Source organism: Nelumbo nucifera, chromosome 6 (assembly GCF_055504915.1).
Source record: "Nelumbo nucifera cultivar China Antique chromosome 6, China Antique-T2T, whole genome shotgun sequence".
NCBI classification, from domain to species: Eukaryota; Viridiplantae; Streptophyta; class Magnoliopsida; order Proteales; family Nelumbonaceae; genus Nelumbo; species Nelumbo nucifera.
Genome location: NC_142654.1, coordinates 24,960,909 through 24,974,413, shown reverse-complemented (window position 1 = coordinate 24,974,413; position 13,505 = coordinate 24,960,909). Strand labels below are relative to the sequence as shown.

The window sequence follows — 13,505 nt, the reverse complement described above, 5'->3', positions numbered from 1 at the left end:
CGGTTCCCACTAATCCAACATTCTAAATTTTTTTGTTTAGAATGTTGATGAGCTGTTACCTTGGTCTTGGTCTCGATGCAGACATTGAGAGAACAAATCCCGGTTGTCAGAACGCTAGCGTACCATTCACCAGCAAAAGGGTTAAAGAAATGGAAGGCAGGAGGTGCCAATCTCTCGAAAGGACCCTATTGGGAGTTTCTTGCTCACAAGGTAAAGATTAGCTGCCCCGTAATGGACGTTGTTGATGATGAATCCTAATTTTTTCAGAGAGAGTGAGAATGAGTTCAAATGGTAGAGAGTTGGAGCAAGTTCAGATGTGTAAGAGAGAGAGAGAATGAAGATGATAGCTGAGAGAGACGCGGGAGTAAGAATGCACGCAAGCCAAAATTTTTAGATTTTAGAACCTGCGCAAATCAAATTGCTACGGTTTAATGCTCTCTTAATAAAAAATGAGAATGTGTAGCATCGATTAAATTAAAAAACGTCTGAATAAATTATATTTAAGCCACGGCCAGGAAACGGGAATATTGCCATGGATGGTATACTCCGTTGCTATATATAGTATTTTAGCCACGGTTTTTGGTCCGTTGCTGAAAAAACCGTGGTTAAAATGGTTTTTCTTGTAATGAGTTCTCGCAATTCTCTAGCTCTTTTGCTTTCTTGCAAACAACTACCAGCTCGTTAACTTAAGCATCGAAATGCTGTCCCGGGTCAAACTACCCAAACACTCTGATAATCACTTTCTTGCAACTCGACCAAGTGACCTACTCAATCCAGCGTCCGAACTGTTTACCAACAAATAGCACCAGATCGCGCATCATCAATCTCAAATAAAAATAACAAAATATGTTTTTTAAAAAAACAACATACCAATACAGCACCGTTTTTTCAAAGAACACATCTCAGAAAACAACATTAATTCCAAACATGGCCCAAGTTAATTAGGAAGGTGAGAGGGCGGGGTGCATGCACACGCCCACTAGCAATCAGAACATGGAGGCCTGCGCTGCCCTTCCATGAATTTGAAGCTCTGACTCCTTAAATGAAGGGATGCCAACTGACCAACTATTGGGTGCATTGGCAATTCATTTAACTTTCAAGATACCAATCTTCTCCCAATATCATGACATGGCTTACTCTATCTAATCCATTTGAAAGGATGATATGGCCAATCGGATCTATATGTAAGCCAAGCTATATCCCACGGTGGTTTGGATTTCCCATCCCAACTAGTGATAAAATTTGAGTTTATAAATATCTAATTCAAAAGATGCTTTAGGGGAAAAAGAAAAGATTCCCTTTGTCACAAATAAGCCAAAGTTGAAACCAGTAAGGCACAACTAAGTTGAAACGAGTCCAGATCTCTTGAAATAAAAAATGTCTAAACATTGTATTAGATTTTTCTTATACTTGTATGTTAAATTTATGGGGAAGAATCATTTTTCTTAAACTTGTATGCTTTAGGAGATATTCTTGATGTGTGACTTGATACTGTACTCTCAAAGTGTTTACACCATTTTTGTTTTCAGGAGATCCTTTCTCTAAGCACACTCGGGTGTAAGCTTACACCGACTAAGCACTCATAAGAATGCTGCTGACACCTATCCCATAAACACCTCAGCCCATGTATTTGATCATATTTACTCTTTGAATGTTATTCAATGTGCCTATAGAATGTTCCTACAACATCCAGTCTCAATAAAGAAAAGGATGACGTGACAAAAAAGGGTAGAAGAGTCCCAATTGTTGTCTTTTTTTAATGTCCTAAAAAGTAGGACTGTTGGGTGAGATCTTTGGCCAACTTGTACTTACACCGTCCCAACAGCCTCTTGCAACCTTGCATTGGGAATATCTTCCCATGAAATAAAACACGAGTATAGAGATATTCTCAATACAAGACTGTAAAGACTACTCAAACAGGCATTACCCTGATAGAAGCGAAATCGATTTCAGTCAGTGCAAGGCCTGTTGGAACAGCCTTTACAACCTTGCATTAAAAACATCTTCGCACTTCTGTTCTTTATTTCATGGGGAGATAATCCCAATGCAATGCTATATAATGTGTTGGAACGGGATTCTGTTGGATGGTGAATATCATGATTTCCATGGCTTTGGCTCTTGGTAATATGTCCTATTAGTGCCTCGATCCAAATGAAAGAGAAGAGAATGAACCTAGCCAATAAAGGGGCCATGTTCACTGGGGTCAACATTGGTTGCGCCGGCCTTTCTCCTTTCTATTTTCCGACCAACCTAACACATGATGGTTACTGTTATCTTTTTGAATTCAAATCCAATCAATTGTTCTATCAAAAAAAAAAAAAAAAATTCCAAACAGTTAAAGGAAGTAAGGACCATCCTAATACGTATTTGCATCGTTTCAGCCATGAACTAAAATTTTATAAAGTAACAGAAGAGAAGAGTGTCCAGGTTCATCCTCTCAACATTTCCATGACTTTCCGTATAAAATCCACGCAGAATCTATCGTCTCATGCATCAAGATTCTCGACACCATATTCCATAATTCCCAAAATACCCTTACCCTCGGCGTCTCCACTCTCCAGGCCTCCGACCAGCTCTCAGAAAACCAGGCAAGCCAAAAGGCTTGGTTTCCAGCTTTCATGGCGTCCATGGCCGCTCTCTTGGTCAAAGCATCAAGCCCATTTTACTCATTCCCCAAAATGCAGAATGCCCGGTTTGATATCGAGCCAAAGCTCTCAGTCTCTACTCTACATTTCCGAAAGGAAAAGAAGAATAGCCAGAAGCTTCGCGTCTTCTGCGGTTTGATTGAACCAGACGGAGGAAGGCTTGTTCAACTCTTTGCCAAGGAGTCTCAGAGAAATGAGAGGAGGAAAGAAGCGCTGTCGATGCCGAGGGTTGTGCTGTCTCGTATCGATCTTCAATGGGTTCATGTTCTCAGCGAGGGGTGGGCAAGTCCACTTCGTGGATTCATGAGAGAATCCGAGTTCCTCCAAACCCTTCATTTCAATTCGCTCCGACTGGACGACGGGTCCGTCGTCAACATGTCCGTGCCCATTGTGCTGGCCATTAATGACGAACAGAAGCATCGGATCGGTGGGTCAAGCCAGGTCGCTCTCGTCGACTCAGGCAATAACCCGGTTGCAATTTTAAGCAAGTAAGGGAATTGGGTCTTTTCTACTCCGAGTCAATGATATTATTTTGCTTCGCATTAAACACTTCTACTGCAACTTGTGGAATTTTAAAGGATGTAAAACTCTGAATGCATTTGAGGTTTTTGTTGAATTGTTGATGTGGGATTACTTCATTTGGGGATTTAGTTCAGTTGTTGATGCCGAGTTGCTTCATATATCTTTTTAGTTGTTGAGTATAAAATGCTGGTCTAGTTAGTAAGAACTTAAATTTATATCTGTGCAACTCCTCACTGCAACACCATATCTTTCAAGGTTTCTGTTTTGTTGGAAAATTATGAAATAAAGGCTTCCCAAGGATCTGAAAAATTAGTGCTTTACAACCGTTGTAATTGACCTGATGACTGAGATGTAACCGTTTACAACTACTGTTGCAACTCCGACTGTGATTGTTTTACCTTTTCCCTAATTTTTAGTAGACATATACCTATAGATTGATTTTTATTGTATTTTATTTCTATAGTTTATTACTAAATTAAAATTTTCATTTTATTCAATTTAAATGGGAAGAGTTGTAATGATTCTTTCAAACAACATGGCCTAGCTCCCATTACTGATGTCCCAATTGGAGGAAGAAGCTTTCCCTTGGAAGAATGACTAGATTTGGGAAGCTCTCAATCATCTAAGCTGGGTAGAAAGCTCATATAATACCAATACTTTTGGGATGGATTACGTAAACAGTCTCACGAGAGTCTACTTTCATATTTATATCAATACAAACCCAAGAAGGCTTGGCCATGTAAAATTGTCGGGCAACCAACTGCTGCACCCTGGACTAACTCACCATGGAAAACATGGTATGGGGATAATTAATTTGATATGAAAAAAATAAATTAATGTTTGTTGAAAACGTCTGACATTTCAGCATCTCTTCTTCTACAAAAGGAGCATTGCAGTATAACAAAACCTTTTCTGAATTCTGATTCATACTGCTTGAAGAGTTAATTTCTTGTTAATTAGAAGGTCAAAAAATGTTTGCCATGTAAATTTCTCAGCTTTCTAAGTATCTAAAATAGAAGAGTATTATATTTGAAAATATTTGATGCTAAAAGTTATGAATAAAAGAACATAAATCGGGATTCTGCATGGAATTGGATTAGTTGTGCTTAGACGTTCCTTATCAATTTCAGATCATCATAATTGATTGGAAGGGATGGGTAGTACTTTTTCTTATGGTTTATTTATTGAAAGACCTTTTATACTTAGGTTGTCAAAATACAAAGTTTGATTTCTTTTATTTCATAATTATTGTCTTTTGTCAGAATTAACTTGTTTGTGTAGCTGGGGCCTTTCCACCATGTGTGTGATCCCTCTCTGATATCCTTGATTTTTGTTAGAATCTCTGCTCACCTGTTTACTGGTTATGGAATCCCAACATCTTTGTTGATGAAACCATATTTATGCATGAAGATAGTTTACCATGTTCAATATAGTATCCTGTAGTTCCTCTGTTGAGATTGATTAATATAAACTAATTTGACGAATAACCTGCTCATTGATTGCTCATGTTTCCTTTGTCTTCCCTTTTGATGATTCCAGTATTGAGATCTACAAGCACCCCAAAGAGGAGCGAATAGCCAGAACCTGGGGAACCACTGCCCCTGGACTACCATATGTCAATGAAACTATAACTAATGCTGGAAACTGGCTCATTGGAGGTGACTTGGAGGTTATAGAGCCAATCAAGTACAATGATGGTCTCGATAGGTTTCGCCTATCTCCGGCAGAACTCCGCAAGGAATTTATAAAACGTGATGCTGATGCAGTGTTTGCTTTCCAACTCAGAAACCCTGTACACAATGGCCATGCTCTGCTCATGACTGACACCCACCGACGGCTTCTGGAAATGGGATACAAAAATCCTGTTCTTTTGCTACACCCATTGGGTGGGTACACAAAGGCAGATGATGTACCTCTTAGTTGGAGAATGAAGCAGCATGAGAAGGTCCTTTTTTCTCATTGACTCATCCTTACTATTTACCAGGACCTGTAGATGAGATATTCTTATATAAAAATTGACTGCCTATAAAACAAGACCATTCTCTTAACAGTGAAAAATGTTTCTTCAGGTGCTTGAAGATGGTGTTCTTGATCCAGAGACAACGGTGGTTGCAATTTTCCCATCTCCCATGCATTATGCTGGCCCAACTGAAGTGCAATGGCATGCAAAGGCCCGCATAAATGCTGGAGCCAATTTTTATATTGTGGGTCGAGATCCAGCGGGCATGGGACACCCTGTTGAGAAAAGAGACCTCTATGATGCTGATCATGGAAAGAAGGTACTGAGTATGGCTCCTGGACTTGAGCGGCTCAACATCCTTCCATTCAAGGTACACCAAAGAGCCAATTTCTTTTCAGAATTTTAATCTTTCAGCTTTGTATATCCTTAAGAAATACACCATAAGATTCATTGTTCAACTACAACTGCAGGTAGCTGCCTATGATAAAACTCAGAGGAAAATGGCTTTCTTTGATCCATCAAGGCCACAAGATTTCCTTTTCATATCTGGCACTAAGGTAACTTCTTAAGTCCTAACCCAAGGTCAGGCCAATCAGATGTACCGAGACCATTCAAATCTGTATCATTCTTTTATACAGTTGGGGTAAGTTCTCATGTGTATTTGCTGAACAAGGGCTACTTTTGTTTTGCAGATGCGAACACTTGCAAAGAACAGAGAGAACCCACCGGATGGCTTCATGTGCCCTGGTGGATGGAAAGTCTTGGTGGAATACTATGACAGTTTGGTTTCATCTGATAATAGAAAACTCCCTCAATCTGTCCCAGCTTAACCATTTGCACTCTCATGTACTGTCATCTGTTTGCGAAAACCCTAAAACTTATTTACTTCCTGTGCAGTTTGTTCAAAGTCTCATGCTTGTAAGATTATCTCTGTTCAGATTTCACATAAAGCATCCAAGGCACTGGCACAGAGAGAGACATTACATAAAGCTAGCCTTGGTCTGTAAATAGTATGCAGTCCTTTCCACACCTTGAAGTGACACAAGTAAGCATTCTATAGTATATTGCTTCTCTGCAATTTTGAAGGACAAAATCAGTAGAGTGCCTTCAAATCATTGTGGCCTGTAGATGTCAACTGTATTTTTGCCCTACAGCAATTTTTGAAGGATCTCACGTATTGCTATTTTGTTGGTCCAAACAACCTTCTTAGTCAATGAAAATAAAGAACTATAAACCTATGGGGTTGTTTGGATAAACTTTTGATCGGCATGAAATGCAAAATGCATTACCAACTTGGAAAACGAATGTAATGGAGTTCCCCCTTTCTTCAATTTATTTTTCTGAATTGGAATATACAAAATTTCACTCTGCTTTGTAAAGCATATTCTCATGGATGCATTACCAAATTTGCTTTCTGAGTTTTTTTCCTATCAAAATTTTCTGATAGAATGGTGGAACGGTGCTTGATTGTACTTAATTGACCATGGAAAACACATTGATTCCAAATAAGGAAAAAAATAGCAACCTCAGCCAGTTAGCTTTGTAGGGAAATGTCATTCCTTATAATTTCTAAGAGTAGGGTCTGCCTTTGGATTCAATTCTTGTGATATTCATATACTTAACCATGTAACTTGCTTTTCAAGTTACAGGAGGTACCTATAAAAAAGTAGTCAAATACAGGAAAATTAGGAAATGATCTGTTTTCCTATTGACCATGAAAAACACATTGTTCCAGCAACCTCATCCAGCCATTATGTTGGAAAAAATAGAGAAGTAAAACCTAGAAAATGTTTAAATAGGAGACAATTCGATTCTCTTGTTGGAGCTAACTCGCTAAGCGGTAGGAGATTGTTGGTTTCAGGCTTTCGGCTGCTTCTCTCATATTCCGGTTTGTAGAATCAAGATTCAGGTGGGACTGTAAAAATGCCAACCCAAACCATGGCTTTAATTAATATTGTTAGCTAAACATGATGAAAAAAAGTACAGAAGCCATTATCCATATTCAAAACGACATTTGTTCAAGAATTTGGGGACAAAAACTGGGGTTGAGAAAACAGAAAACTTACCTCAAGGAAATGATCACATTGGGTTAAAAGAAATGTAGATTTATGATCTATCGCATACTCAGATAATATAAGCTTGTAGACAAATATTCTCGTTAATTAATTGTTTATATACATGTATAAAAGGATGGAAGCTATAGTAAGAAAAGCCATAACTTAGGAATTCTGTGATTGGAGTCATTATTCTAAACCTTGGAGAAAATCAGAAAGGCATATTCACTATGGCAACAATTGTTTGTGGTGATCTACCCCAAGGCAGAAATTACTGGTTTACTATAAAAATGGGAAAGTTAAAACAATCAGGAAGAAATTAAGGCTAGCAGTCGACAAAACTTCTGTGAAGAGGAGTAATTCCTTCATGTGAGAAGAAAAATATGGCTTCTGAAAGTGCAGAATTTTCTGGTTGATATGGAATTTCTAAAACAGAAAAAGCCCTCAAGATCAATGCCTGAGATTAGTTGCCCATCAAATTTATCTCATCCTAATCCCATGAAATTTCCTTGTTAGAGTCAACCTCTAAGTCTCTAACAAGTTCACATATCCTCACAAGCTCACATGTATCAACCCAGTATTTGTTTTATAGAATAAAAATAAAAAATAATCCTAAAGTTGAAAAAAAAACAACAAGAATTATATCCGGTTGAGACCTTGTAGGTTGTTGTTTTTAGTAAGGTTCCCTCTCATGCCCAAAATGCTATCTGCCAAGTCACAGAATACCATATCCAGAAACAAGATTCACTTGTACATTTTTGGGAGAAACAATACTTTGCATTTGGCAAATATTTATCACATTTAAACCTCTTATTCTGTATGCATAGCTGATAGCCCAGTTATGGTTCAAAATATCAGCAACACAAAGTGTATCACTAAGGTAAGAAATGGATACGTGTCATGATACACTTGGAATGCACATGAATAGAGTGGAAAGATCTGTATATGCCCAGAACCCACAAATCTATAAATAACATAAATATAAGGTTGAAGTAAATATGAATAAGGTGAAAAAAAGTTTCATCAATCAGAGGCCCTTTCAAGAGTAGGGGTGACATCAAGGGGTGATTGGCGAGAGTAGGGCGATGCTACACTAGTTAACCTTGAAATAGATTCTCATGTGGTTGTTTAAACTTTTCTAAATCCCTTAACAATCCTTTTTCCAATGATTTTTTAGAGGTTTTTTTTTCCAATTTTCATTTGTTATTGGTTTTAGTTGATATTAATTGCACATTGTGTTTGTTGCAATTCTAGGTTTTCATAGAAGTTTTTCTTTCTTTTTTTTTGCAATTTCTATTTTATAGAAATTTTTTAAGAGGGTATTTTGGTAAATTAACTTCTTCTGTTACTCAACTTAACAGAGAGGGGGTCTGTCAAAATCTCAAAATTCAAGGGATCTTTGTCGCAAATGAAAGTTAAGGAGGCTAATTCCCAGTACCACTCCCAAAGTATGATATACCCAAAAAAAATTTTTTTTGGTTGATATGAAATGGGTTCATGTTGGGCCCGAGGCCCAACAGATCCAATCCCACAATATATTGTGATATCAATTTTTGTTTGTATGCACATAGTTATAGACCGGGATCACCTATTTATACAAACTTGTATGAACTGAATTTACAGACTTCAGAACCGTTTGTTGCTCTAATGGTTTGGTTTGGTCCTTCAACCTTGACTTGTGCTGGGTACTCATTGAGCTTTTATATGAAGATCTGTACAGCCCGAAGCTAGTTTAGCAGTATCATGTCTTTCTGTACATTTTTCTGTGTCTTTCCATATGAGAATAAAATGCGAAAGACGCGAAAAGCTTTAGTAGACGCCAAAATGGGCTTTTCAGGTCTTTTTGGTGCTCCGGCTTTTGACGATTAGATCTTCTGTGAACCAAGCTGGAATAGACCAAAAATCAGTCTGCCCAACTTATAAACAGTTGAAAGACCCTACAGAAAGACGTGCCAAACAAACCCTTAATTTCCTTTCACAGTTTCACTGCCAATATAATATCAAAAAACATACGTGGCGGTAGCGACTGGAGGTCAACGTACCAAGACTCTCAAGTCATCCAAATTGGCTCAGGCCTCAGCGCGCGATGGACAGCCACAGAACAGTTATTAGAGGAATCCGGCCAGTGAGAGAGATTTCCAGTCTTGCAAATGATTTCCACTTCTTCTTGATGGAATTGCCAGAGGGAAATAGTTGTAGTAGAGTCAGTGGGTGAGACTGTGTGCCGGAGCAGCAGCAAGCTAGCAACTAGCCTCCGGTAGAAGAATGTGGTGGTTACTGGTAAGTGAAAACTTTCACCGGAGCTTAGTCCGTCGTCTGTTTCTCTACTATTTCCTTTACTCGTGTACTTTTTCCGACAACTCTTTTATAAAGTATCAACTACCATACGGCGTATATACGGGATATGCTTTAATTTTCAGTTTTCATATGTATATTTCCTCTTTGACATGAAAAAGGAAGCTCCCTGGCCTAATTATAAAGGGCATTTCCTTTTAAATATCATATATAGTGCTTAATTTGCAATTCAGTTTGATAAAAACCTGTTTTGAAATTGGGAGAATTTCCCTGAAGAACCAAAAGGAGAATTTGGCTCTGGATCTGTTCATGGTTTTTGTTTGTTTCAAGGAATTGGGTGATTATGGTTTTAAGTATTTGAACATGTTATTTTCGGTTCTCTTTCCAGTAAGATAAGATTGTACCATGATATAGTCATCAATGGATTATTTTGATTACTTGGATGAAGATAAATATGGTTCTATTTGCAGTTCCATTCCTAATAACTTCATGTGTAGGATCGCCTGAGATTCTCAAACATTTGAGAGTACATCCATATATGAAAAGGTGGTGTCAAATATTCTATGGATGAGATCAGTGAAGGATGCAATCCAAACACCAAAATCCAAATCCGTTTGCCGACCCCCTTTTGGGTATTATTTACACCATTTTTTTTAACAAGACGAACGAAGGCTGAAAGAACAACGCAACCCTGATCTACAAACCTTTCTACCCTGCTGTGCATTCCAATATTTCTTTTAGGCTTCCTTTTCATGAGAAGCATCATCTCGGGTATTGTAGAACAGTTTAGCAACTGGGATGCATTTGACGGCCCAATCAATCGGCCAGGACAAAGCTGCAAGTCCGATGCATAAAACCCATTGCTCCAAATTCAATCTCTTAGTGTTGGCGAAGCTATTCAGGAACTCCACCATCACCACTTGAAGAACAACAGTTATCATCACAATGCCAAGGAAAAATTGGTTCTCTTCGTGTATCCCTCCGAGTACGTTCTTCTTCTCTAGCTTCCTTGCATTGAAAAGATTAAAGATTTGGCAGAGGACAAAAGTATTGAACATCAGGGTGTCGTTGATCTCCTCACTCACCTCAAAGATAGAGCTTCCACTGAAATGTAGCACCATCAAGACTGCCACCTGATACAGAGCCTGACCAATGAGGTTCCTATACATGAAGCCATTGATAAGATCAGACTTGCTTCGACCTACTGGAGGCTTTTCCATGAGCTCCTCGGTAGGCTGCTCTGCAGCTAGTGCCAAGGCACCGAATACATCCATGATCAGGTTCACCCACAGTAGCTGGATTGCCGTTAAAGGGACTCTGCTAGAAGAAACAGCTGCAATGAAGTTGATCACTAGGGTAGCAACATTCACTGTGAGATGGAACTGGATGAACTTTTGAATGTTGCTGTAAATGCACCTTCCCCACTTCAAAACAGTTATTACGGAATCGAAGTTACCTTCTGCAATGATGATGTCTGATGTTTCCATTTCCATTTGAGTGTATTGGGTCCTCATATATATCCCAATATCAGCTTCTTTGATTGCTCGCATATCATTTCTATCGTCCCCAATGACCACCACGACTTGGTTTTTTCGCTTTAGGCACTGTACAATCATGTATTTGTCAGAGGAGCAGCACCTTGCCATTACCTTGATTTTATCAGCCTTCTCCATCATTTCTCTATTTGAATATTTTCGGAAGTCTTCTCCTTCCACCACTGTTTCTTCAATCTTCAAGTCCTCATCAGGTCCAAGTATCCCAAAATCAATAGCTATAGATCTTGCCTGGAGAACATCGTCTCTTGTGAGCATTTTGATCTTAACTCCAGCACGTTCACAGGCCTTCACCATCTGTACTGGATCCTTCAGACCCAGAAGGCCTAACAAAGTCAGGGAATTTTCTTCGATCTCTGGACGTTCCACTCCTTCGTCACTGTGTTCTAAATCTGATGATGAGATTTGTTTGTGGGCCAAAGCGATGCATGTGAGGCTTTTCTCTTTCATACCCTTGATTATTTTCTCCAACTTATTCCTTCTGCCTTCGTCCATGGTTTTTATGGTTCCATTACTCTCGTAATAACTCGTACACATTGTCATTATCATCTCGGCATCTCCCATCCAGTGTACATAAATCATTTGATCATTGTTCTTGATGGGTTTTATTCTGCATTTCTTCATCAATTTTGAATCCAAGGCTGGAACAGGGAGGACCTTGTAACTCTGGTTAACCTCTTTCTGATCCATACCCAACTTCGACACAGCCCAAGCCAGAAGAGCTTTTTTAGTCGGGCTGCCGTTGGGCAAGTTACCCGAAGAATGGCTGTGGTTATCACTGGTTGAGCAACTACAAACTCCTTGTTGTAGTAACTCGAAAATATCTGGAGCCATTCCCTGTCCCAACAAGGTCTCGTCCTTCATTGGTTCTTCCCCGAGCCAAAACTCACTGACCACTGAGTTCAAAGTCAGCACACAGATGGTGGCTGAACCCATGGTCTCAGTAGCAGAAAGTCTCTGAACCATTATTGGTAGAGCCATGATTTTCTTCATGGAACAAGCTAGAGCGTTTGTGGTCACCAGTGGCAAGCCTTCCGGAATTGCCACCACCACTATAGCGACTGCAGCGTTTACAGACACAAACCCCCGCACACCTGACAAGGCATTCACTAGATTGTTCATTTTGGTGTCGCATCCGTCTAATTCATGGTGGTTCTTGATGAAGTCATGCACCCCCATTCCCACGAGAGCAAGGAAAGGAAATAGCAGAAGAACCTTGCACAAGAAAGAAGCTAGTTCGTCGAGCTGAGCTTGTAATGGGGTTCGCTGATCTGGGTCATGGCCGATAGAGCTCATCATCTGTCCCCACTCCGTGTTGATGCCAACGGAGGTGACGAGCATGTTACCGTGGCCGGCCACTACCTTAGCACCTGACAGGAGGAATGGGTTGCTATTGGCATCGACATCCACAAACTTGCTTTCCCCAGTCATGCTCCATTCGTCGACCCGTAATAACTGGCCATCCAAGAGCAAACCATCACCAGGGATTTGATCTCCAAAGTTTAGACGTATGATATCTCCAACAACGATGTCGAAAATGGAGATATTTTGAGGTTGCCCACCTCTGACGACCTCAATCTGTATATTGCTGTTGATGCTCGATGACTTCTGAACATGTCTTGATAGTCTGAATTTGCTCGCTGAGGACGCAGCAACAACTAGAAAGACGGCAAACAGTAAGCTCCCACCATCGCACCACCCCTCTTTCCACCCATGTGTCTTGATTCCGAAGAAAAGAGATAGGATAGCAGAGCTCAGAAGAACGAGAATGGTGGTACCTTTGAAAGCTTGGCGCACAAAATGGAAGAAACCCTTTTGATTTTTGGGTGGTTGGCACCTGTTGGAGCCAAACACGTTAAGGCGGCTATCAACATCGCCGGGGGTACCCGGGATTCCTTGAACAAGATCGGCGTCAAGAACCTTAGCAACTCCTTGGATACCGCCATACTGTTTTAATTGTTCCAAGTTCCTCTCTTTGACCATTTTGGCCAGGGCTGTTTTGTTAACGTCGGTGGTTTCAATAGGAATGATGATCCGAGACTGCAAGCGTAACATGGGGAAGAGCCGATATATTCTCGTGACGACACCTGAAGAAAGAGAAGAAGATTTTGTTGAGACAGCAAAGCTCAATCGGTTATGGGGTGATTCACTTGGGTCGGTAGACATTTGGACACCCAGCGACCTGACCTCAACTCAAGATTTCAAGAAGGAATCAAGGAATAACCGGAGTTCGGCGAAGAAAACCAGAAATATGACACACACAAGACACAGCACGAGACTAGAAGCGGATGGGAACCATGGAGAGAATATACTATAGTTCTTTAGAGGGTGGAAGGAACCGTAAAGGAATATAGTTTTTTATAATAGTGGTTGGCGCGGCGCGGGGGAAACTTCGCTTTAGTGGACTGCTTCTTCGAAGTTTCGAAGGAACGCAGAAAGCGTAGTCAAAGTGTGACGTCATCTGGACGACCAAAAA

The 13,505-nt window shown here is 39.9% G+C and overlaps 1 protein-coding gene and 1 pseudogene across 1 annotated transcript; one reads left to right on the top strand and one right to left on the bottom strand.

Annotated features, from left to right (window-relative positions):
• The first annotated feature begins 2,390 nt into the window (after window positions 1-2,390).
• On the top strand, window positions 2,391-6,214 carry LOC104598677 (ATP sulfurylase 1, chloroplastic-like). The gene is made up of 6 exons (XM_010260857.3): window positions 2,391-3,133; window positions 4,707-5,112; window positions 5,237-5,497; window positions 5,598-5,684; window positions 5,820-5,973; window positions 6,066-6,214. Exons 1-5 carry the CDS (start codon window positions 2,619-2,621, stop codon window positions 5,955-5,957), a joined length of 1,407 nt encoding a protein of 468 aa, XP_010259159.1. The 5' UTR covers window positions 2,391-2,618; the 3' UTR covers window positions 5,958-5,973; window positions 6,066-6,214.
• A 3,999-nt stretch (window positions 6,215-10,213) lies between these two features.
• Window positions 10,214-13,195, bottom strand: LOC104598724 (calcium-transporting ATPase 12, plasma membrane-type pseudogene; annotated as a pseudogene).
• Between the last annotated feature and the right edge of the window lie 310 nt (window positions 13,196-13,505).

Excerpts from the sequence above, each read along its gene's own strand:
- LOC104598677 (XM_010260857.3), top strand. The coding sequence starts at position 2,619 with ATGGCGTCCATGGCCGCTCTCTTGGTCAAAGCATCAAGCCCATTTTAC. Across the intron at positions 3,134-4,706 it reads CCGGTTGCAATTTTAAGCAA|TATTGAGATCTACAAGCACC; the intron begins GTAAGGGAATTG and ends TGATGATTCCAG. Across the intron at positions 5,498-5,597 it reads TCAACATCCTTCCATTCAAG|GTAGCTGCCTATGATAAAAC; the intron begins GTACACCAAAGA and ends CTACAACTGCAG.